General features: G+C 38.1%; 1 protein-coding gene across 4 annotated transcripts; it reads left to right on the top strand.

The window, feature by feature from the left end:
* Positions 1-152: 152 nt before the first annotated feature.
* LOC137291774 (peroxiredoxin 2-like) lies at positions 153-27,305 on the top strand. Of its 4 annotated transcripts, none has more exons than XM_067823293.1 (6): positions 153-279; positions 16,431-16,579; positions 24,996-25,112; positions 25,514-25,636; positions 25,822-25,952; positions 26,876-27,305. In XM_067823293.1, exons 2-6 carry the CDS (start codon positions 16,437-16,439, stop codon positions 26,959-26,961), a joined length of 600 nt encoding a protein of 199 aa, XP_067679394.1. In that variant the 5' UTR covers positions 153-279; positions 16,431-16,436; the 3' UTR covers positions 26,962-27,305. The 4 variants fall into 4 exon arrangements, with proteins under 4 accessions (XP_067679394.1, XP_067679395.1, XP_067679396.1 ...); XM_067823294.1 differs by lacking the exon at positions 153-279 and adding an exon at positions 1,171-1,537; XM_067823295.1 differs by lacking the exon at positions 153-279 and adding an exon at positions 1,485-1,591.
* The last annotated feature ends 266 nt before the right edge of the window (positions 27,306-27,571 follow it).

The raw sequence follows: 27,571 nt of genomic DNA on the forward strand, positions 1-27,571 counted from the left end.
GGTCACCGGGGTGAGGCTACTTCCGTTTGATATTGTCTTGTGTAAGATATGTTTGACTCGATGTAGCATACAATGGCTGATTAAAAAGGCTGGGTCTTTGGAATAACTTGGATAGCATACTTCAGCATTATTCTTGTATTCAGACACACAACAGAATAAAGCAGGGGAGGTAACTGAAATCTCGGCCGAATAAACGCACATGGCAGACTGTCACGTGACCCGAAGTATTTCCAGCCTTCTGTCGCAAACCGGTAACTCTCGCTCCTCATTGATAATTTGGTGAGTAAAATATGAATTCTCAGAGGGTCATGTCATCAAGGTGGCAAAATGAAATCAACGTAAATAGAATCTCCGATTTATACATTGCTCTCTGAGTATAAGGTACACACATAGCGAGCTCTGATGTATTTTCTACCGGCCATTCAAAGTTAGCTGCCTTTGTAACAGTAGATTTCCCCATCACATGTCGGCTGTCACGTTACCAGTGCATGGTGGAAGACTGCATTGTCATCTTCACCGGCAGATGCGCGAATTGAACACGTGCGATTACTTATTATTGTGACAATCGATCACGAAATAAATCACGGTGGGTTTTACGACATTGCCTGTCATTGGTCTATGGGGTACATTGGATGATTGAGTGGCAAAAAAAAAAAAAAAAGAATGGCACTTGTATTGTTTAATATTTGTTTGTTTTAACATTTTTGTCGCGTTTGTTAGCATAAAAATAGATACATGGTTCTAAACTCTACGAGTACGAGACTGAGTAAAACTGGCATCACCACGAGCAAGATAGCTGATCAATTGGTGAGGGTGATATAAATTATTACTGTCGCCATTCATGAACAATGTGGCCCACGGCAATTCCAGGTCTCGCTTCTCAACATCTTTGCTGATGGAAAGAAATTTGTGTTACCTTTTTTTGCCAATGCATTTTTTATTGAAAAGGTTTCATTGCAAGAAAGTTTGATTGTGACTAAGAATATGTCTTTTTACTGACTAGTCATTTGTTTTTGGTGGGGACAGTAGAACAGTTCCTCAGTACAGTTCAAATATGTAAATGAATAGGAAGTTGTTGTCCCAGTAAAAATCTTGTTCCTGTCCACTGTGAAAATCCTGTTCACTTTGTTTTCTAAGTACTGATGCATACAGATCCTTTCCTGGCACACCAATAGGATGTAGAACCAGGATGCGTCAACATGTGGCCCAATACCTTTATCTAGCCGACGCACGTTATGAAACTGCCCTAATGTTGTTGTAAAAAGGCGTCAGCTTTAGGTGATATGTTGAAGGTTCTGTCTCAAGGATATCTGTGTGTGTGGAGGATGGAGATTGTAAGAAGGATGGTGTAGATCCTGGCTGGCTTGTCACCAGATTGACCCCTCCCACTTCACACTGATGAGAAGCATATGCTACTCTCGTGCTGATCAGGTGTCTGTGTAGGTCTTAAATGGGACTGACTAATGCACCTGTGTCATTTCTACATTGACAATCACACGAGCGATATAGCCACACGTTCACACCTCCTTCCCTGAAGGTAAGGACAATTACTTGACCCCAAACTGGTTATCACTATCAGGACTATTTAGAGGTAGAGTGCCTGTTATCTCTGTATGAAGTAACATGCTTTATTTCTACTTATCATGGTAGTACTTTTAAGATAATTTTTCCTACATAGCTTTTTCATAAATGTAGATCAGACGTATTGTAGTGTTTGTGTCTGGCAATTCATGTGTTTAAGTGTTGGGGATTTTTTTGTAATCTTTATATTTGAACCAAGCCATATCCATGTTCAGATAATGATACTGAATATGAGAACATCTGTTTGATATTTGGGAGAATGGATTATGTGAGTTGACTGTCATTTTAGCGTTATTTTTGTTTGATGTGCAATAAGACTCCAGCTATAAAAGAATTGTCAGAAATATGGATTTTGTTAATATGAATTCATTAATTTCAAATCGCATCGATGAAAGTATTGGTTGATGGTGTGTGAAATTAAAACAGCTAGTCTTACGAAGAATGAAGCTGCGTTATTTAGGTTCCATTGTTAAATTGTTACAGTATGTCACCTCAGTAAGTGTTCCCACAGTTTGCGTGGTGTCATGCTCTGACATTGCATATAAAGTGTGTTGTTTGTGATATAGTTAACATTGACCTGCTGGCTTGTCTGGCTAAGATTTACTTTGGCTGACTGAGGTGTAAAATTAAAACATTCAGTCACCTTGAGTAATTAGGCTGTAGATATTCATGTCAGCTGATATCAATTAACTTATTGCCAGAAAATTTTAACGTCCATGCTATTTACTTGTAGTCATGCCTGTATGGGATAGACTAATATAGACTTCACATATACAGGCATTAGTAGTATTTCAGTGAAATCACATTCAGTGAAATAAGGTTAACACATTGTACCCATGTAGGAAGCAAACTGTGACTTGGGAAAATGTTTATACCATTCAGTGTTTGGGAAAGAAAACTTTGGCAATGGGCAATTTTCAGGATTATAAGCCATTTTCTGAATTTAGAATGGGCCACTGCCTTTGTAACAGTAGTAAGCTTCAAAATTTTAAGGGGCCATTTTTTATTCTAATGTGCAAAATGGGCCATACCTTGCCCAATACCTGACCATTAGGCTAACCCCCACCTGTGACTTCTGCTTATGTCAAGTGAAGTATATTTCTAAAACAGGATTTCACTAGAAACTGTAATCTGTAGAGTTGCTGTGTGTGGCTGAACGGAGATGAGGATTATATTCTGTATTGGTGATACAGGAGTGGCAAATCTACCTGTGTCAGGTGTGATAGCTATATAAGGCTATCATTAATTCAAGGTAATTTTATCAACTGGTAAAATAGCTTGAATAGTAACAGGTTACAGGCATGCTAGGGACACATGGTGTGTGAGGTTTGTTAAACCAGCACTCAATTTCTCGAAACAAACTTAAGTCTGAGTTTTGTCCTAAGTTGGTTTTTTAGTTCAGATTTGAGAAAATGCAGGAAAATGCATTTCCCAGAATAAATGATATCAACATGAAAGTCAAACACAGTAGACAGTTTGAGTTTGGGGGATAGATTACTTCAGTTAATTGGACTTTTTTTATTAAAAAAAAGGCATTTGAGTTTAAAAAATCTGCTGTTCCAAATTGTCAAACTCAGTTTGCTATTTCTTTAAAAACATAAATTTTTTTTGAGAAATCGTGGCCAGGTAGGTGAGCCCATTAGTCTGTCTCACAGTCCCAGAACCGCATTATGTGTTCTTTTGCCGATCCCCTTTCTGCAGTTCTAAAGCCTCAAATGAAGCAGGTTGAGATTTCTTCAATATCCCATCTGACAAGGGCTCCTTTTCAATTTAGAAGAAATTGTTTATTTCCTGTATTTTGTGACAAGGTCTTAGTGGAGTAGTCTAGCAAGCATGAAGGTCCTGGGTAGAATAGACCCTTCAGCAACCCATGCTTGCCATAAAAGGCGACTGTATTTGTCGTAAGGGGCGACTAACAGTATCCAGTGGTCAGATTGGTGCTCATGTCATTGATCACTGGATTGCCTGATCCAGACTCGATTATTTTCAGACAGGAGCCATATAGCAGGAATATTGCAGAGTACTGCATAAAACTTAACTCACTCACTCTAGTTGTGTACCTGTGTGTAATTGCCTATCACATATGGGTGGGTTTGATTCCCTTGTAAGAACTCTGACACTAGGGCCTACACCCTATCTAAAGTGACTGAGACATAGCATATTTATTACTGATAAACAAATGTCAGTTGACCGGATAATTTGTATGGTTATTATATTCTGTGGCACTTGAACATGACCCGTTCATCTGTTATCAGAATGCAGAGCATGGCCATGAAGTCTTTATTCCACTAAGACTAACTTTTGGCTAGGTAAAGTTTCTGTGAAATGGTCATTATGTAGGTTAGGCTCACTTTTTAGTAGCTGTAAGTATAACTGACATGGTAAGATGAACAGTTAATCTCAGGCCACTACACTTGGAGAAAGTAATGGCTAATGCCTCAGTTTCAGTTTCATTTACAAAATCCTTGACTGACGCTTAGACTAATGCTTAGTCTCTGAATATGTAATTTTTACTGTAACAAATAAAAACATTTGAATTGAAAAGGACGAAACCAGAGATTCAAACTTAACGTTTAGCTTTGAATGTATAATTTTGATTGTAACAAGTAATACCATTTAGCTTGAAAAGGAGCCCAAAGGAGATCAGAGATTCAGAACCTGGGGAAATCTAGACTTACTTCATTTATTGCTTTAGCACTGCAGGGATGCATATGCTGTAGGGCAAACAGTATGGTTCAGGGACTGTTTGACTAGTGTTTAGTCTCAGAATATGTATTATTTTGATAAAAGCAAACAACTCCCTTTTAGTTATAACAGCCACTGTGAAATGTGAGATTCAGTTGGAACTTTGGACCAGTAGAAATGGTGGAGCGGAAGAGAAAATGGTGTTGCTCAGTGACATTAAGACAGATTAACTAAGCCTTTGTTGTATATCATAGAATACTGGGCCATCGATCAGGGAACAAGCTATTGATTGTATTTTTATGTTTCGACTGTGGTTCAGAGACTGAAATCAGACACCTTGGGGCTGAAACATGCAGTTAGTCATGTGAATCGCTGCATTGTATTCCTGTCATAGCTGCAGGTTGTATCAACCTGCTGTCGCTACCAGTGTACTTTGTGCAGTAGTCTTAGGAAAGTCATTCAGACTGCAGTTTCCACTGACAAGACTGCACATGTGCAGGTTGAAATTAACTTGATCAACCTAAGTTTTCAAGACTGCATTGACTGCGGTTGGTAAAATATATTCCACAATCAGGCAGGTATATATATATCACTTGCTTGGAATCGATGCTAGGTATACAAGATCTAAACAAATGGTGCATAATTTTGTTCAATACAGACTGCCTTGTTTTTATACTCATTGATTAATCAAGTTCATTTATCAGTTGACATACTCGGTATTTCTGGATATTGACACCAATATGTCACACAGTTCACTCTTGAGCGTAAAAATGAATATTGTTTGGTTTCCATTGGCGATGGAAGAGAATGTTCTCAGCATATGATGTAGAGTTGTTATTGAGACAATATCTTTATGTTGATTTATGATACATACAGTGTTTGCCCTAGAAGTGAAAATTTAGGAGTCATCATGACTGCCTGGTGTCGTAGGCATGGTTTGGGGAGTCAACTTCAGAATGGAACTTTCATCAAGACATCAACTGTGATTGTTTAACAATCATAAAACAATGATAAGTAAACTTAGCACCCAGTACCATTGTGTCAACAATGACGTGAGCGTTTGATTTCACTGCGTATTCGAGTTAATTCAGGCATCAATTACACAGGTTTTCTGCATCAGCGCCAACACTGTACATAATTACATAAGCAAGGAGAAAATGATAATAAGACCACTTAATTGTCATGAAACTATAGAGCTTTATAATGATTTTGAAGAGGAAAAATAATAATATGGCTTCCTTGACCTTGAATGTTTAAGCTTTGGACAAGAAATAGTATGGTAGCCTAATGGTCAAAGCGTCTGCTCATCACTCTTAAGTCTATTTTTGATTCCCCACATGCACAATGTGTGAAGCTGATTTCTGGTGCCCTTGCTGTGATATTATTGGAATATTGCCATCAATATTTAGTAAACCGTTATTGATCTCTGTGATCGCTGTGTATAGCAAGCTTAAAATATTATGTTAATGGTGATACATTTGTGCAGGGATTATTGTCAAAAACAGTGTTCTGAAAATATTTTAAAAGTGACCCATGAATAAAGATGTAAGTTTGTGTGTTGCAGATTATAACTGTATGTCATTACAGCACTTTATATAAGGTATTTTCGATGACACAGTTCTCATAACAAGCATCCTTAAGATATTTTCCCAAAGATGATATTTCTGATCTTGCCAATTACTATATATGTAGCCAGCTACTTCGTTAAGTGCATTCCTGAGTAAATCAAAGTTGTGTCCAGATGAGGGTTGCTTTCTTCCAAATTGCTGTGTCACTGGGTGGATGAATGCCAGTATCTACAACCTAGATGGCATGGCAGCTTTACTGTTATATGACCTGACCTGGTGACCTCTCAACCTACATCTCAGGATTTGTTCCAGAGCTGGATGGTTCACAGCATTAACCCTTTAAATGCTGTACACTGATGGTGGAGGTGTTTCAATTGTACATGACAGTGTGAGTCCTGGTCTGAGGTTGAAGATGTGACAGTCCTTGATAGTAAGGGTTCCAGTCTAGGACTCTAGCCATTACTCTGAAACCCGAGTCAGGCAAATTCTGCTTGGTCTATCAAGCTCATAGATATAAAAAGATGAAAACCAACTGAAAATGTTGCAAAGAGTTATGTTGGCGTTAGTAGCCTCAAAATTTACGACAGACTGATTTAGCAAGTTTGGCTATGTTTACTGAAAGTTTGATGCTTTCCAATACAAGGATCAAATTAACAGATAATAAAAACAAGGAGTAAAACAACGATCAAATAAGTGGATAAATCACTGTAGTGGACAATACTGACATATTTCATATTTGAAGGATATTTTGTTACCTTTATCTAATAAGTGACCTTTAAAGTATCCAATATTGTAAGAGTGGCAGATTGTTTTCTTGCATGAATGTAGAACAGAGAATAAATACCTGTTTAAGTGTTGCCTTGAATCTGCTTGTACTAAATATGTTTCATTTGGTTTCAGAAGTAGCATACTTCATAATCAAGATAATGGAAGTGTTTTGTTTCACATTTTGCATTAATTATGTTTAATAACAGCCATGCCATCTGTTGTATCATATTGTAACATGGTGTATCGTTAATAAAATTAGTTATATGGCAGCATTGTCATATTTTGATATTATTTTTTCCTGGTTTGTTATAAAGCTTTTTGCCAGCTTTAGACATTTAGTCTGAATAGCAGAAACAGTAAACTCAGCTAATAACATTCTAGATATTAATTTTAATAGTCTGCAGATTAAGGTGAGAGTATTGCTTTATGCAGCATTTTTCGTGGTGTAATCGCCCAAAACGGTGTAATGGGCAGAATCAAACCCCAGTTGTGGTGTGACGAGTACATGCTTCACCCACTATGATAATTCACCAATCGTCAACAGAGACAAGAAAGTAACAAGATCGTATTATTCAAGAAATGATTCCTTCAAACCTACTCTGAACGAACCAGAAAAACATGTCAAAAGCCATACTGAATGATTAATGTGGGAAACGAAAACACGAATCTATGTTTTTATCGCTAAAACCTTTCATTCTACACACAATAGACCTTGACAGTATTGAGCAACAAGATTTGCGTTGATTGCATGTTTGTGTAAATTAGTAAAGGCGATGCTGCCCCACAGTGACAGTGAAGTGTACACCTATGGTTGTACTCCTGGAATATTTGTTTTGTTGTCGGATGTGAGCCCTTTAGCTTTCAACACTTGGATGGTTAATGGAGGCCGGGCAGTAAATACATCAGTAGTGAAAGACCGTAGCATGTGACTATTGGATGGGAAGCTTCTTGCCCTTATGCTGCAGGTAGCATTCACTCATTGATTAGCACAAGGATCTATTAGTGCTCAGCATTGGTGTTGCCACAGCAACCAAAGTAGAAGATTGTACTTGGGATGTAAAAGCATGCTACTATAGAATGTATCGTCGATATTTGCGTTTTCTTAAATCTTATGAAAAAGTCACTGAGTCAGTTGACCAAGAGGATTCTGGAGTGTCCGATGTGCTGAAGTCACCGACTGGTGAGAGTTTTGACAGCCCTTCGTTACCTGAAATGGTGAGTTGTTCATTAGTTGTTGAAAAAAGCTACAGCCACAAGTAAACCTCTGATAGTAAAGGTATCCCAGAGTTTGACCTTGACAGTAAGGGGCAAGAGGACTCCATATGGTAAATTTTAAGGTTCTTTGCAAACAAATCAATGTCTTGAAAAGTATTGAAGTTATATTGTGCGTCGTATATTAAGATTAATACTTCAGAGCTTAAATTGAATTAGTAACCATGCTGACAGTGGTCCATGACTGAGTTTAGTTTTGTGTCTCCTTTTGCAATATTCCAGCAAAATTCATACAAGGAACACTAGAAATGGGCTAGGAAACATTGTACCATACAGGGAATTAAAACCCAGGTCATCAGCGTAGTGAGTGAAGGCATTAACCACTAGACGACCCAACCGCCCCACCCATTTATGACATAACAGAAACCCATAACCCTCTTGGTTCACTTATGACTCACAAGAGGTACACTAAATGGTTTTGTTTATGTAGTGATTTTATTTTACCAATGTCCATTTTCTGCTGGATCAGATTAGCACATTCTGTAAAACCATGGTATCCATATTGCTAGCAGTGTAGGTAAGATAGCCTTAGACGGGTGAATTTTGAGGAGTGAGTGAGAGAGTTTAGTTTTATGCCCCTTTTAGCAATATTCCAGCAATATCACAGCAGGGGATGCCAGACAATGGGCTTCACACATTGTACCCATGTGGGGAATCGAACCTGGGTCTTCGGCGTGCTGAGCGAACGCTTTAACCACAATGCCCCAAATTTTGACGGGTTAAAAATGTCTGTCCTCATGTCGGGTTGGTTTTCAGGTCTTGATGGAGATGTTGATGACTTGTCTGAAGACTAGTTGTGTAATGCTGTAACCAGAGGATTCCACTAGGAGAGATTTAACAATATAAGCTCTCTCTGTGCATGGTAAACGAAGGCTTAAAATAAAAAAAACCCCGAACAGCCTTAAGTATTGAAATGGTGTTTTATTGTATTTAGAGGATAGGCTAGATTTTGGTAGACTGTTAAGAAATTGGACCACCCAGTCCTGTGGACAGGCTAGATTTTCTACATTTTTCCAACCCTGTTACTAGTCCAAATTATGTCACTTTAAAGGTTTTCCTCTGTATAGGGTTTCTTGATAGGACTTTTTAAAATAAATTGGTTTCCATGATAACATTGTTAACTGTATACCACATGATTCACAGGCCATCATAACACAGGGGTTCTCTTATCTCCTTCATGGAGTCGTCATTGAGTGTTAACATACTGGCAGACACAGCTTTCATTAGATGTTTGTTGGTGGAACTGAGTCCTTATCTGTGGCAATAAATATTGATAGACTAGTATGAATCCCACATGTTGTGGAGACAGATGATGAAATCTGTTTAAAAGTGGTGCCTAGAGCATTGTACCAGAATATGTTATAACTAGTCTTGCTAAAATTACTGACAAGTCATGCAAACATTAGTAATTAGTCATGCTATTATAACTTACTAGTATATCCTTATGTTACTGACTTGTCATGCTGATATTGCTGTGGTGGGGTAGCTCAATGGTTAACATATTCGCATGTTGTATATTATACCGAGGGCCCAGATTTGATTATCAACATGGGCATAATATATGATGCCCATTTCTAGCGTCCCCTGCCATGATATTGCTGGAATATACGTAAAACCCAACTCACTCACTCACACTAATAATACAAATTTGTCATGGTGTCAATATACCGAACTGGTTTATCAGTGAGTGTACTGCAGTGCTGTTTGGTAATTTTGTAGTGATTTAATGACTGTAGTGATGTTCAGTTTATCACATAGATACTTTGATGGTCGTGAATTTGAAATTATTGCTGTTATTGTAGTTATCAGATTTTACTTAAATACAGCATTGACTTTATGAAGCAGATTTCAGTTTGGGCTATTTTTGTCACTTTCCTCTAGGAATATTTCTGACCCATCATTATATATCTCAAAGCCAACACAGATTTGGCTTGTCAAGCAGATTGCTTCTAATTCATCACTATTGTCTGTCCAAGTCAGGATACATGGCAACAGCTAATCATCGTTAGTCTGTTAATCTGTTTGCCTAAGGCTTAGAAAAATCAGTACATGTGAGAATTAATTTTCCTCCAAATATAGTGTGTAGTAATGTTTAGAAGTTACTGAAACAAATTGTATAAACTGAACACTGTTAATTGTGAACTTACTTTGGAAATAGCTCCAGGTGTGTGAATATCTGATGTGAGGCTCGTACACTTTACTCGTTTTGTGTATACTCTTTTGTTTCAACATGTTCAAGGTGCAGTTAGAAATATGGTGTCACTAACACTGATGTGTTTTCAAATGAAGCCTGACAATGTTCGCACAATGTCTATTGACGTATTGTTCATAATGAATTAATTTGGTATCACAACATGTTCAAGGCGCTGTGAGAAATATGATGTCACTAACACTGATGTGTTTTCAAATGAAGCCTGAAAATGTTTGCACAATGTCTATTGACATATTGTTCATGATGAATTAATTTGGTATCAGTTTTCAAACAGTGATGTTCGTGAAGATTTACAAAAAAAGAAATGAAAAACTGTTCTGTCCACACTTCCAGTGCCATTCACTGTAAGCAATTCATCGGCTGACTGAATATGTTAGAACCAACTTTTGTTAACCAGTCATGCCGCTAAAACTGTTCAAATCAATGTCAACATGGAGAATTTCACCTAGACTGTCGTACAGACCCTGTAGCAAATATATCCAAGAAAGCTTATGTAAGTTTAGAAAATGTGGCGAATCTTGATTTCATTAGCTTCTGAAAATGAAAAAAAGTCTCAGAGCTTCATTTCATTATATTATTTTTACAATGAACTTTTTTCAGTAAATTTCATTTCAGAGACTAGTTGTTTGTCTAGATTTCACCCAAATAAAGTGTTAAGATTAGCATGGTATGCCATGGTGACTGTCACAATGTATTTCACTCGTGAGAGGCATGTTGCTCCAACTTTTTGTTTTAGCTATTATCACGATGTACATATCTAATGTAGGGGCTCATGAACTGTCACGTCTTGGTGACTGAAGAACCAGTGATTAAAAGTATGAGCAATGCAGCCGACAGATGTAATCTCACCCACTCTGCCAAGTCACTTCTCAGACAACCCAATTTAGTATTATTTAATTTTGTCATTGTTAATAAATAGCATGCGAAATATTCTAGAACTTTAGTTCAGTATAATGACAAATGTTGTATCTTACTTACACTCATGCTTCATGAAAATCACTTTCAGAGTTCACGTAAACAGGTGTTTTCAAAAGTTCATTTGACAGAAACATTTACAAATGCTTAATATTTTGTAGGTAATGTGGATACAGGTGGAATATGTATCACATGACAGCCTGAATCATTGTTAGTGTCTTTACCCATTTTGTGTTGTTAGAAATAAGTCTGTTTGCTCTTCTCTCACAGGGGTGGAAATAATCCATTGTCCGACATCGCAGTCTAGTGTTTTTTTTCTGTCATGCAAGCTAATTTGTATATCACGCTGTACCGGTGTCCAGTGTACTTTCCATTCTTAATTATGTTGTATATTTAAATAATCAACAAGAAAATCAACTAGTATAGTGAAAGAATTATCAGGGCAAGTGATTTTACAAGTGCCACTGTATCGGGGTACATTAGCAATTCAAGAATTATTTCCATCCCTGCACCTATGTATTGTGGTACTTTAGGATGGAATAACGAGAATCGTGTTCTGTGGATTAGAACCCATGGACACTGTTTGCATAACCTAAACCGCCATCACTTGAGGATATTGTGACAAAGAAATCAGAACACTGGTCAATATCACTTGTCACGATGTGAACAGTGCCTCTGAATAGACAGGCAGAGTCTCATTAGAAGGCTAGATACTCTTGCAGTAGAAGACAGTTAATTGGCAATAATCATGATGGAAGGATCAAGATTGGGCAATCAGGTATGGTATTGATAAGCTAATCTTAGTCCCTGAACATATATATAATTTTGATTGTAACATAGAAACCTATTTATATGGAAAAGTAACCTCATACCAGAGATTCAGAACCGAGAGAAATGTAGACATTTAGGGTTTTAGCATTGCAGGGCTAGGCTGTAGGGAAAATAATATGGCTGAAGAACTGTGAGACAGACTGAGTGTTGGAGGTTTATGGTTTTAAATAATTTACTAGATAACCTATCAGATAAATCTTTTAAACTTGCATACGTGTGTTCCTTGTAAAATAATTAATTAGTGCAGTAACGGTAAGAAGATTGTCTTCTCATGATTTATTTGGTGAGGACATTGTTTGGTAATTTTGCCAAGCCTATGATGATTAAGTAGCATGTAATGAACCATTATGGCCTATTAGCTATATATATATGTCTTTGAATGCTGTGTACTTTGTATGCTGTGCCAGTCCATAGTCATTTTCCGTTTTCTGGTGTCCCTTGTCATGATATTGCTAAGGCTGGCTTTCTACTAAACTCACTCACTCACAGTCATTCTAGTCTACTAGATTGTTTACTTCAATCCTTAGACTGTCAGTTAGAAGAGGAAAATGTATCTAATAACAGATTTATAAGAACCAGTTGTAAATATTTGCAAGGGCTATAACTATATATTATGCTATGGGCATGAATATAAATATATTCTGTTTATTACTGAAGTCGTTAAATTGTGGAAAATAAACCCAAATCTACTTCCAAACAAACTGTCACCACATGTAGAACACATCATCACAGAAGAACTGTGAAGTCTTGGCATTGTTCATGACGTCATGTCACCATGACAGTGTGATATTTTGCCTTAAGGCAATGTATGAAAAATAAGAATCCCCAATATGTTCGCCCTCATAGGTAATAAATTTTAATTAATTAATCTGTCATGCAAAAATGTTTCCAAACATTTTGTGAAAAGTATACATCAGGTACATACATCTGCCACCATGGCAGTCTGGCCTTTATTATATGGTTACATGGGAAATAACAACCATATCTCTCTGATGCATACAGCTACCACCCAGCTACTTAGACAAAGGGCATCCTATGTTACGTTCTTGTTGGTTGAAGATAAAATGAACTATTTGAACAATGGACTTCATGAGATAAGACGTCAGTGTTATGTCTGTTGTGTGGAAAGAAATAGAATTATAGACACATTCTTGTTGTGTGTGTGTTTCATGCCTTTCAGCTGCAGGCTTAATGGGCAAAATTAGAAAGTTTATTTTCTTGAATTCTGGTATGAAAGATCTGAAGATGTATTAACTGCATAGAAATTCAAAGTTTATTTTCTTGAATACAGCTATGAGGAATTGTTACACGAGCTGTTTAAGATACATTAAGATAAATATGGTTATCAGATACACCATTGTGCAATCAAGTTGTTATTTTATGGAGCTGTGATAAATACTGGGTTCAAATTGTTAGCTCTGTTCAGGAAAACCTTTCACTGGAAGTGAGATATGCCTGTATTTGTCATTGTATTTTTCCTTATTCATGTTCCCATGTGTCAGCATGGTTACTCTCTATCAGGGATACCCGTGAAGGTCCGGGGTGGAATAGGCCTTCAGCAACCCATGCTTGTCATAAAAGGGGACTATGCTTGTCGTAAGAGGTGACTAATGGGATCGGGTGGTCAGACTCGCTGACTTGGTTGACACATGTCATCGGTTCCCAATTGCACAGGTCGATGCTCATGTTGTTGGTCGCTGGATTGTCTGGTCCAGACTCGATTATTTACAGACTGCCGCCATATAGCTGGAATATTGCTGAGTGCTGCGTAAAACTAAACTCACTCACTCACTCAATCAGGGATCGAAATTATTAGTGCCATTGTATAGGATGGCACAGCAAAGATTGAAATGGCACAGTTAAGTTCTTACCTGTGTGCCCTAATGGCACATTTGATTTGTTTGTGAAAGTGCATTGAAGTTTGTTTTCACTGTTGTTACTTTTCATGATGTAATGTGACCTTATGAACAATGACAACTGATAAAGTGTACAGATCATACAGACAGATAGTCATCAATGTCTTTTCAAAGGTTGAGGTCAGTAAATAGGCATTAATTTTTAAATTTTTACAGTTTTTATTTTGGGTTTGAGTGTTATTCATCAAAATACAGCAATGTAGAATGAAATTCATTCAGGCCAGGCAGAATGATAGCTAACTCTCTTTGACATTAATGTGGTGACTGGTCACTGTCACGATATATTAAAGAGGTGAACATGGTCAAAACGTGTCAGACCCAGAGAAAATACAGTCAAGTCATGATGAGTCGAATCCTGGCCTCTTGAACATGATGCATAACTTGGAGTACCTGTTGGTCCTGACCATTTCCTGCTATGATCTTCATCATTTGATTTCCAATTACAAGTACCTAGCCAGCATGACTTCACGGGTGAGTTCAAAGGGCTGATTGGTGATTTTGCGGAAACGGAACAGTTAGCACATGACAATGAGTTATCTCACTTATAAATTCGGTGATCATCTGATGATGGAAGACAACACACACCCTGATGTTAAACCACCACCATCGGTATCTGAAACGTCAAAGTTCTGTCAAGGACTGGAGGGATTTCTTTAGTCAGTCTCACGTACAACCAATGAACATTTTTCCCACTTGGCAAGTGTCCGGGAATTTGTGGATAAATGTAATTCACAGAAACCAACATTAATGTCAGACTTTTACCGAAAGTGAGTTGCCTTTTTGTTTCAAGAAGATTCAAGATAGCGCCATGTATATCTGTTGATTGTTGATTGATTTTGTTCATGGATTTGAAGAGGTACATGTACTTTGTATTTCATTGTGCAACTATTGAAATGTGTTCATATTTATGTACCATGTGTTTTCATTATCTATGTCACCTAGTGTATTGGTGTGTTTTTTTTTTTATATGATGTGCTGAATAAAGGAATTATTGAAAATTCAATCATCATTTTATGCTACCCTCATAGACATACCATAGCTCAAATACATTGATAAGTGGAATTTAGTACTTGGTGCCCCACAATTCGACTCCTCGCGATTTGACTATATCTTTACTATTTCTCGGAATAATATATACAGCAACTGAGGTAAATGCTGACAATCTCAGCCACAATGCTTTTGTTCAGTCCATTAAGGCAGACTGGCTATGTTTAATAAAGTGTTTTCATTTGTCCCTTTGATTAGTGGATCAATGCTTCAAAACTATTGGAATCTATGTGGGGAAAGCAATTCATTGTCTCACCACTTACGGGAAATTTTCCAGACAAATAGACAAAGTGTCCAAATAGATATATTGACATGCACGAAGGATTGGTCAACATGCACAGATAATACTTCCCAGGGCAGTTGTTACACTGCACTCTCAGTGTGGAGTGCAGTCTGTCGGAGTAATATACATCAAACAAGTGTTTTTATGCAGTCAGTGATTTATAAATGTTCAATACAGATTTAAACATTTAAAGGTGACTGTCCAACATTTTATGTAAAAGTATCTTTAACATGCTTATTGCAAGCATTTGAAGAATTGGAATATTTGTGATGCTGGATGCCCATGGAGGTCGGGGTTAGAATTGATCATTACTAACCCATGCTTTTTTTAAGAGGTGGCTAAAGGGATTGATTGGTCAGGTTCTCTGAATCGGTTGACACATTTCATCGGTTCCCAGTTGCACAGATCAGTGCTTATGCTATTGATCAGTTGATTGTCTGTCCCAGATTCAGTTGTTTACAGACCACCGTCATATAACTGCCGTGTAAAACTTAGCTCTCTCATTCACTCTGATGTTGGAATAAAATGTTATGTTTTATTGCAAACACTTGTTTAGATTTATGTGTGTTATTTCTTTTAATGTTTTTGTATTTCCTGTGGTGATTCCTGGTTGGAAAAGACACCTAGCAACCTACACTGGCCAGTAGAAGCAACGTACAGGATCAGTATCTACCAGCAATAAGCAGTCTTAGCACAGTGACAATAAGCAAGTGTCATGTATGGGACTGGGAGTTAGCACTAAGATCTTATTATGGATCCTCATGTTCCAAGTTAATGATTTGGTTGATGACATTTAAGGAATGACACGTCTTTATATATGATCAACTTCTTTATTGTGCAATAGCGACATTTCAGTACACAGTCAGCTACATTAATCCGAACAGTGCTTTTTTTCAAAATTGTTACTTCCCTTTCAAGTGACTGATAGAGCTACCACCCAGCTAACGAATACATGCATGATTAATGAAGCAAAACAAGGACAGCTAATCTGTCACAGATAATTGATGATCAAAGTCAGAGACTGAAACGTCAGATTAATGATGCTGTGAGAATCGGAATATTGGGGACTGGACTAAGGAGGACTGATGGCAGATACTTATTGTTTTCATCCATAAAAACTTGTCATTGCTATTATTTGCAACTTCTCGAATGCCTCTCAAACAGTTCATGGCATGTCATTGTATCCTACTTGTATGGACCATCACTCATGTTATCAATTGCTGAATTAGATGGTTTGATTATTATTGACAGGCTGCTATCACATAGCTTGAATATGCTCTAGTTCGGTATGAAAATACAAAAATACACTTTCAATCGCTATCATCCATTGCATGTGTACTCATTTGTTTCAGATCACCATGGCACAAATCGGAAGCCTCCAGCTGACAAAACCCGCCCCTGAATTCAATGCCAAGGCTGTCGTCAATGGTGACTTTAAAGATGTCAAACTCTCAGACTACAGAGGCAAATATGTGGTTCTGTTTTTCTACCCTCTAGACTTGTGAGTATATGTTGTGAAAATAGACAGCTTACTGTGAGTCATGCAGATAGAATGTTACACTCAAAGCACGGAGTAGAATAATTATTCACAAGAGGGATGTTATAAACAGTTTCTGTGCTATTATGTGTTACCATCTGGCAGTGTATATCTTGTTAGTGTGTAGTATATCATTAAAGAAGAAAGGTATTGTGGTGTTGATGTACGTATAAAGCCTGGAGCCGCAAGTCATTTCACCCAATTATCTACACTTTGAGCTGATTTTTCCATATTGTGAGGGCTTTTTACACACACTGTACATCATACAACATGGTTCAGATTGTGCTAATTTTGTTGTTTTTTTGCACACAGTTCCAGAGTTCATTCTAGCCTTAATAGAAACTGGGTTTTGAAAAACGTGTACGTGATACATTGTCCTGGCTTGTCTCCTCAGACCCATCCTCTTTTTGGTTATCATTGTTGCGGTTGGTTGTGCACACTGCATCGTCATCATGACAAGGTTTTTGCCTTTTCTCAAATACAGAAAGAATTTTCGACTTACATCAAAATTGTAATTGTGTCCCCATGGCAACAAAAGCATAAAACTGTTACATGCAAAATGATTCGATCACCCAAAGAAACCTTCCAGTTGGAATCTGTTTTCCAAATGCATGAGATTTTCGCATAACACTGATTTGTATGCTTCACATTGGCGTTTGGAACAGCTTGCAACTGAAAGTGATGTGCAGCGTTCTTGGTACTCAAAACAACAGCTCACTTCAATGAAGTTACATTTAAACTTGAGTTTTGCTAGGCTGTGGTGAGTTTCACAGGTTCATTCATATTGTGATAAGGCGTCACTTAACAATAGAAACCTGACCTGAACATGTTTGGTCGTGTGACTGATGGTGGCCTTGATGTTGACTCAAAACATGATCACTATTGACCTTTGGAATAATCAGTGTTAACTCTCGCTGCCAGGAAATATAATGTCATTTGCGAGAATCAATAAACACTGCACTAATCTGTCTAGAGAAGACCTCGTTGAAATGCTTAAATGGAACAGCAATGACATCAAAAGTTGGATTTGAGCATTTCATTGATGACTTTCATCATCATAAAGCCAACTAATTACAAGGTTATTGTCAGACACAAAAATACTCTTAGTGCTGATCCGTAGAGAGGTCAGACTGGATGCCGGTCTGCACTGACTTATGTTTAAATAAACTCATCATTCCTACACACAGATATGCTGACATACGATCTACACTGCTTTCACTGTTATCAGGCTTTTACAGGACACATTTGTGTGTCCAGTACACACAAATTTAGGGAATGGATGCTGAAAACCCCAAATGTTACATCCCAGGAGTTGCACAAATGTGCAGACTCTTGTTATTTATATTGGCCAACTTCACGTAATTTCCATTGACTTACATTTTATTGCAGTGTAGCATAAAATTATTTTCATGAAGTGAATTTTTTATGAATCATTGTAATTTCTGATGGGCAAATGTGAAGTCATCTCTGCTCTGTGCTCATTATTTCTGTTTAGTTTTCCAACCACTGTTTCACTAAAGACATCACATTCATCAGCTTAAGCATGGTTTCACAATTTACAATCCCATAGGCTGCCGTAGCTTGTCAGGTGACAGATTTGACGATTCATACACCCTGGAAAATCTGCCAACTACCAGGTTTTGTATACTTTGGCTATTGACCAATGAGAATTCGACAAATTTATCTTAAGGCTAAAAATAGTTAGTAGCAGTGTTTTAAAGAGGTCAGTACCAGATGGAGGCTGTTGACTTCTAACACCTTGTGACAGTAATATAATCCAGTGTACACTGTCACATGCAGGATGCAGTGTCACCTTCCACAATTGATATCTTATGTTGTCCAACTTAGATGATATAACACATTTTTCATTATCTTATCACACACCTAGCTCTTACTGGTGTAATGATATGGCATTGGCAGTACAGTATTGTATCATGACATGATGTGTAGGATATAGTACACTGATTAGTATGTATCGGTAGTATCTAGTATCATTAGTTCTAGTTGAAATATAAATGTGATGCCAGTTGTCGACAATTCCAGGGACTGTAAGGAATCTACCCTATAGTGGCTTGCATGCATTTAGCACAGTACATTGAAGATGATAGTATCTGAGCAAATCAGAACCTGACATTCATTTCGAAGGTAGGATAAGTAGATACATACTCCATTGATTTAATCTGAAAAGTTGCAAAGGGTATACATTCAATATGAACATAAAGTTAAAATTGTTGCTGTGGCAACCATTTTGTAACCATGGTAGCAGAGATGTGACCATTAATGAACAGTTTGATAGAACACTTTGTGTTTCTTGTGGTAAGTGAATTCCGACGTTAGTGATGAACATTATACTAGGATAGTCAGTGTAATGTACAGGAAACGATTTACAGAAACACAACCCAGGTTGCCTTGGCTACAACATTGAAATATCAGTGACAATGCCAAGAGAGTGATCAGTGCTGAAGAGATTAATAACTGGTATAATTAATTGTTAAGTGTTTGGACAATAGATGGTATAAGACCTGTATTAGTCTCGCGAGGCGCCACTTATGATACTAAGCTGGTTGCTGACTACATTTGTGCATGCCGACTTCTGATGTGCGAGACAGGACCAGTTTATTTCCAATGACAAGCGTGTATTCGAGAACTAGTTCTCTTTCTATATTGCGCAACCACCAAATATGACTTCACCAGACCAAACCATGTGAACAAGCAAGCTTGTCTGTCACAACAGTTACTGTTGACATTCATTATAGTTGGCTAATTTAGGCATGATTAGATCGGAAATTTGTTATTCATGCAAGGGTTATTGGTTCGTTACTGTCAACTGACAGCCATAAGACCTTTTAAAAATGTGTGAAACATTGATTGTCCCAAGCACTAAACAACGAACAGTCTTGCTAAGTACCATGACCTACTTACAGGCTATATTGTCCCAGTTTCATAACCATCAAAGTAAATTGATTATTGGCTTTATGCTCTAAATGATGATATTAGAAAAATAGATTTGAATATGAGACTGAAAAGATCTGATAGCTTGCCCATTTGATTTTGGCACATATGTGAAACACACTGCTCATTAATCAGTAAATGACACATTTTCCAATATTAACAGTTTACAGTATTTGATTAATGATTGAACTGTAACCTTATAGTTGATGAACATAAAACCCTATACCCTTGTGACACACACACTCCACCACATGGTGTTATGTCAGGTCTATTCAACACAGGATGCAGGTGACCTCCAGGATGGATCAACTCAATGAAGGTCAAGTGTCCATCTTACAGGCTTTGACCTTGATTGAGCTGCTGGAAATGCCTGATGCATGGATGATGATCCAGTCACGATGATGAAGCATGTGTTGAACTGATACTGTTGCTGATTATGGTAATACAAGGATACATGAACTGGTTAGCAGCTGATAGTGCTCGTTTCCTGGTGTGAAATATCCATCCTGGTATTGGATGACATGGAAATATATTATACTGCATTACAACTTTACATTTTTATGGTCAGGTCCTGGGGCAATGGGTAGCCTAGTGGTTACAGCGTTCGCTCTTCACACTGAAGACCCTGATTCAATACCCCTCATAGGTACAATGTGTGAAGCCCATTGTGATATTGCGGGAATGTCTCTAAACCCAGTCAGTATGGTTGGATAGTGTAGTGGTTAAGTGTTTGCTCAGTAGGTGGAAGTTCTAGGTTTGATTCCTCACATGGTTACAGTGTGTGATGTCTACTTCTGGTGTTCCTTGCATTGATACTCCTAGAATATGGTTCAGATTGGTGTGAAACAATACTCATTCTTTTATTTTCCCAAGTTGAGACTGTATCTATACAGCCTAAGAAAATACAGATGTGATCATAAGTGTAGACACATAGCAATACTGTCAAAATAGGATTCCAAAATATGTAATAAGTTAAAAAATGTCTATATTTTCCTAATATCGGTTCCCCCATGATGTGCAGTGGAAGGTTGCGTGTCGTAAGGGATTTCCTTGAGGAATTTCCTTGAGGAATTTCCTTGGGGAATTACATTTGCTATGTGTTAACGGGAAACAGATTTGATGCTTGGTACTTCTTGACATGTGAGGATATCTGATATTACATGACGAAATTCAAAGTTATTTCTAGTACAGACTTCCTATAAGGTTATGTATTGGAAGGTATATTTCTGAGCATGTTCGTGATGTAGGTTAGGACCACACAGGAAGGGGGCACAATCCCGCTGCAAAATTGCAAAATTTCCTTGCACTTCAGAGCATTTTGTCATCATTCGCAAATCAAATTAGCTGAGAGATACACTGTACTTTTTTGTTGCTGTTTCCTTGGGGAAAATATGTCTTATGTTATGTTTCATGAACCATCGGTTCACTTGTCCAGAAATTACCATCATTATTTTGAAGAACGGTCCAGAGATGGCGTGTAACAAATTAAAGTCGTGAAGGGCATTGGTTTTATTCACTAAATATGCAGGTGAATCGCAACAAGTGACTCTTACATAGTCATAAGTTAATGTTAATACATGGCGCAATGCGACCATCATAGCTCTAGGAGAGCTTCGAAAATCTAGGCCCTGGTAGTTTAAGTGTCACTATTCTGAGTTCTGGACGTCCAGACATGCATGTTTCAGTCAAACTGTGGCAGGGTACAGATTATCAGCAGGTGATCTGTACATTCCCACTACAGTACTAATGAAGCAGACCGTGACTTACATATTCACACCAAGGATCTGGTCACGTGGTGATCAGGTGTCTACAGCTACAGCCATATGTCGGTCTTCTGTAATGAATGTGAATAATAATTACCAGCACCCAATTCTTTTGCATAGATTTAGACGTAAATATTTTGCTTACAGTGATTTTGAACTGCCAAATGTTGCCACAGTACCATGTTTTGATAGGAAGCAATTATCAGTGTTGATATCAAGTGAGACCATCTCTGGGAATGGGACAATGTATGCTACTCAAAACAAGTGAAAGACCGTATGATTCTTTCTTGTTGAAATTGGTCCCTATTTCATATGACAGGTGAGTGAATCTGTCTGTCGCCTGTTACGACAAGCATTGTCAGTGGTTATGAAGTCAGTCACTGCTTGTCTGTCAGATTATTCTTAAGCAACTGTGTAGCAGATATACTCATATAGCTAAGTATGGTGGTAGCAATTGTGGCTTGAACATGTGACAGGGACTCTCCACTCACAAGGTACAGCTGGTGCATTACTGACCATAAAAAAAATTTGCTTAACATCTGCTCCAGGGGGACTGTTGTTGATACTGTCAATATTTGAAACTGTATTGTATTGTGCATGCATGAAGGTATTGTGCGTGCATGCTTAACCCATTGCACTGCTTCTCATTATAGTATCTGTCGATCATATGATTACATAAAGGCGGTAATGGTGTGCTCTTTCAGCATGGTATGTGAGCTAGCATCAGTGTAGCCTTCATGTCAATAAACCTGAGAGTTGTGGTGGTCAAGCGTAGTTGTGAATGTCAGAATATCTCATTTTCTTTCTTAACATTTTGTCACAGTAAAATTCATGTGGATATACAGTTTTTTTTGTTTTTTTTATTGTTTATTTGTTGTATTATGCCACATTAAACAACATTCCAGTTATTTGACAGCAGTGTGTAAATAATCAAGTCTGGATCAGACAGTCCAGTTTTTGACATCATGAACATAAGTCTATGAAACTGGGATAATCTGACATGTGTCAGCCAAGTGAGTGACCCATAACGATCTGGGATAGAATGGGTCTTCAGCCAGCTATGCTTGTCATAAAAGGTGACTTGCCATAACAGGATTGGGTGGTCAGGCTCGCTGACTTGGTTGACACATGTCATTGGTTCCCATTTGCGCAGATCGATGTTCATGCTGGTGCTCACTGGTTTGTCTGGTACAGACTCAGTTATTTATAGACTGCCACCATATAGCTGGAATATAGCTGAGTGTGGCGTAAAACTAAACTCACTAACTCGCTCAGCCTGACCGCCCTATCCAATTAGTCGCCCCTTACAAAAAGCATGGGTTGCTGAAGATCCATTCTAACCCAGATCAGCATGAGTTACAAATGTGTGTATCACAAGGATTAGGAAATGAGACTGAGCAGAATCACTATAAATATATAAGAAAATATATGGAAATTCCAGATTAAAATAGGTTCCTGGAAAACTGTCTGTGGTGTATACAAGATAAGACGCAGTCATAGGGCCAGCCTAGTAGTTAAGGTGTTTGTCGTCATGCCAAAGTCGATCCGATTCTTCACATGGGCACCCGTGAAGGTCCCAGGGTAGAATAGGCCTTCAGCAACCCATGCTTGCCATGAAAGGCGACTATGCTTTTCGTAAGAGGAGACTAAAGGGATCAGGTGGTCAGACTCGCTGACTTGGTTGACACATGTCATTGGTTCCCAAATGCGCAGATCAATGCTCATGTTGTTGATCACTGGATTGTCTGTTCTAGACTCGATTATTTTCAAACGGCCGCCATATAGCTGGAATGTTCCTGAGTGCGGCGCAAAACTAAACTTACTCACTCACTCACTTTCTCACTCACTTGATCATCCACAGGCAAACTGAGATATAAACAAATAAAAAAAATCATAAAACCAGTAATTGAAACACCATATGGTACGAAGCATTGCACTGAATAGTGGTGATAAAGATACCATCTGTATATATCCAACTTTATATTGTGCTACCATTCTCATGTAAGTATATAGTGTATGACACATTGGATCATTAGTCATTTTGAGTGTTTTATATGCACCTGTGACAGATGGTCTTCTGTTGCCAGCTTGAGTCACTTTTACGTCCTGTGTATCCAGATTACATCACATCCATCACAGTATTGTATTTAGAAGAAAAATTAGAATTAGTTTTTTTTAAAATGTGCTAGAGGACACTCTTAGAGTGTTTAGAAATGTCCTACAGAATTAATGTGTTCTGCAAGAATATTGTTTCAGAAATACCCTCCAGAATCTATTTGTACTGTGGGGACTGTAGGGTAGCTTACTGGTTAAAGCATTTGCTCGTGACTCCGAAGACCAAGGTTTGATTCCCCACATGGGTATAATGTATGAAGCCTATTTCTGGTGCCCTTCACCATGATGTTGCTGGAATATTGATGAAACCATACTCACTTACTATTTATTCTGAGAGTTTGTTTGCTTAGTAAAAGCAATTTTCACACTGTTTCTGTGTAATAAAACTAGCTACAATTAATGGAACTTTATTATGTGCACATCCAAGTATGCACTTTTGCCTAGGGAATTATATTTGAAGCATGCTGAAGTGAAGCTTTATTTATTACAATACAGTGGATAAGGAAACTTGTTGGCTCCATAAATGTCCCAGTGGGTGTTTGTATGTAGTGATGATGCAGCTATTCAAGTGGGACTGCACCAGGTGTTTGCATAATATTAATACAGATCAGATAGTGGAATATTTTTAGAATCTGCATCACCTTAACACATTGACTCCTTGTCATGAACATACTCGAAGTATTAATTCTGGCCGAATTTGCCGCTACAAGTTATAATTGTTATATATTAAATCTGTTATCAAATTCTGTAAACCAGGAAAAGTATCTTATAGTACAGTGAAAGCCCTCAAAAACTGCATCGCTCTAATCCAACATGCTCTCAATATCAGCACAAGAATTTGATCCTGACAATTTATCCTAATTTATGATCATTTGCACGCCCTCTAGCCAGGTGTCGGCCTACTCCATACATCGACACAATAAAGACCACCATATTGACTGTTTGTGCAATAGTTGACACTCACAAAACCGGCATCTGCTATCTTGGCTCTCCTGTTGATTGGCTGAACATGTATTAACAACACGGTGGAGTACGGTGGTTAGGCGGCATGTGTCACTTGGCTAATTAAATAAAATTAAGTCCTCTTGTGTCAAGATGGCTTTGAAGAATAGCGGTACATGTATTAACAACACAGTGGATTATGGACTATCATTTTCAGGTTGAAAAGAGAATAGTACGCTACACTGGCACGCTTGCTATAGCAGCATATTTTGCCAGTACCAACACATGCCGATTTAGAGAGCTTCCACTGTATCTATTTCCTATTCAATTTTTCTTCAGTAAAAACTGGAAAAAGAAAGTAGAAAGAATCCTCAAAGTTGTTGCTAAATTTGCTTTCCATTGATAGTACATTTTCTTTTTGATTCTGTCAAGGATATGATGTGCTAGATAGTTAACCATATTTTTTAGAAGAGTCAGGTCGTACTATTGTGGTCACGTTCACCTATCCACAATTTCAAAGAAATTTGAGCAGCTGTATTTCAAAGGTGTATTGTTATTGTCATGTAGATTTAGGGAAAATGTTGAGAGTGTTTTTCTTTTTATTCCAGCACGTTTGTCTGTCCAACAGAAATAATTGCATTCAGTGATCGGTCTGAAGAATTCCGCAACATCAACTGTGAGGTCCTTGGATGCTCCACAGATAGTGTGTACTCTCATCTAGCATGGTAAGACTCCTCACAGGGTTCTTGTAGGAAACTGATCACATCTAGCACGGTAAGACCCCTCACAGGGTTCTTGTAGCAAACTGATGACATTTAGCATGGTAAGACTCCTCACAGGGTTCTTGTAGCAAACTGATCACATCAAGCATACTAAGACTCCTCACAGTTTTCTGATAGAAAATGATGTCATCTGGCATTGTAAAACTCCCATCTGTTCCAAGTAATGTACTTGAGTCAACAAAGACAAAATACTGAACCTGAGACCACTTTAACCTTGGAAACTGTGGTCTGATTTCCTCGTAGATGAAATTGTTATCACAAATGCTGTTAAGAGTGGTGTTAATAAACCTAAAGTACCTGGTGTTAATATACTTATATCATATGGCATGGTGGTATCATTCCAGGATCAACACCCCACGGAAGCAGGGTGGTCTTGGCAACATGAAGATCCCCCTCCTTGCCGACAAGAACATGGAGATTTCCCGCAAATATGGCTGTCTCAAAGAAGATGATGGAGTAGCATTCAGGTGGGTGTCATGTATACTCCAGAATCCAGCTGCTTGAAACAATCCCCATGTTAATCTGGAGCAGTTTTTATCTATTTGTAGACTGATGCTTTATATACTGCTAGAAGCATTGTTAAATGTGAAAACTTGATTCCCACATCCCCGCATCTGCTTTGCCATCAACTGTCTGTGTGTGCTTTTAACAGAGGGCTTTTCATCATTGACGACAAGGGCAACCTTCGCCAGATGACCATCAACGACCTTCCTGTGGGACGCTCTGTGGACGAGACCCTCAGACTTGTTCAAGCTTTCCAGTTCACTGACAAGCATGGAGAAGGTGAGATGACGTGTAACAGTGTTTGAATAGTGAGGTCAAGTGGTCCTTGCAGTTTTGACATATCATGCCTAATTTGGGGTACTCATGAAATTTTTTCCAGTATATCAGCTTGTAGTGTTTACGCTAAATTATATGTTCGATGAACATGAATGAAATATCTGTGACTAGATTTCTATGTTGCTGCACATCACTAGGTTTAAAGATCCAAAGATTGAATACAATGACTGCAGTTCTATAATTACCATTGTGGGAAATGCACTGTACATGATTTGTAAATTGCCTGGGATACAGGTTTCTTCTGTGCTAGAGACCTTTCAAACCGTGAAAATGTCATTAGTCCATTTAGAATTACAGTCAGTTATATTTGTTACCTCGTCACTATAAGCAACGCTGGAACAAAATACGTACCTAGTGCATGAAGGTGGGTACACGCAGGCAAAATGATGGTGGGATAGGTGTCCAGTCTGACAGTATGCGATAGTACTTCCCTGCTACACAATCTGTGCCATGACAAGGTTGTCCATAATGAAATATTGATTAAGAAGTTTTCACAAAGCATTATTTGCTTCATTCTGATTGGCTAGTTTGTTCCAAGTGTTAGTGTGCTCTCAGTACTTATGAACTGGCCCACAGAAGCAGATGTCACAGGAACTTGTGTTGTCTGGCCATGGGACAATTTTGTGTGAATCGAAATACGACTTTTTTCCAAAATATTATATATCTGTCTTGCGGTTTGCAAATACTTATTATGTTCCACGTAAATGTGTTAAAATGTCACAGAATGTTGCAAGTTCAATTCATGAATATGGATTAGATATTCCACAAAATGTCTCAGCTCATATGTTAATTTCCTATTGTACACTAATTAGTAATAAAGCATACTGGGGACTGTATTGGACTAAATAGAACCATGTTGCTTGCAGTTTGCCCTGCAGGATGGAAGCCAGGTGCAGACACCATGAAGCCCGACCCCAAGGGAAGCCAGAACTACTTCTCCAAGGTCAACTGAGGATATAGGACATTGAGGACTACACCTAGTCAATGCGAGTGGATGAAGAGCACAACATCATGCAGGGGATATGTCAGTAGTGCTGTCATATTGGGAACAATGTCATCCTGATCACTTGGGTTTCCTGCCAAGATCAGTGATATTTGCTTGATTGTTTTGTAGCAGTTACATCATTCATCATACATTTGACCATGGCACAGGGGAGATAACTGCTGTCATAGTACATTTTGTCACTTGATATCGAGTTATTTATTTAAAGTCACTCGTTCATTCTGTCCCCACATATGTTGTTATTGTTAATGGCACTTCCTTAACTGTCAGGTGAATAAATTTTGGAAGTAGAAGACTGTTGTGTAATCTCTTGAGTTTTGTAAGTCGGATGACCATTGATGACCTCCCTGTCGGACTCTCTGTGAGACACACAGACAGGTTCAAGTCAGCTTTATACATTCATCATGTTGACAGATATAATCATAAAGCAGTGGACAGCCATTTCCAGCACTTAATTATATTATTCAATACTTTTCGGATAGATCATTTAGAATCCAGTGTTCACCAGGCTCAGAGAGTCCTGACGACATATATTTGTGTTGCTGGAATGAGCTGATCT

The sequence above is a fragment of the Haliotis asinina genome, chromosome 7 (genome assembly GCF_037392515.1).
Source record: "Haliotis asinina isolate JCU_RB_2024 chromosome 7, JCU_Hal_asi_v2, whole genome shotgun sequence".
NCBI lineage: Eukaryota > Metazoa > Mollusca > Gastropoda > Lepetellida > Haliotidae > Haliotis > Haliotis asinina.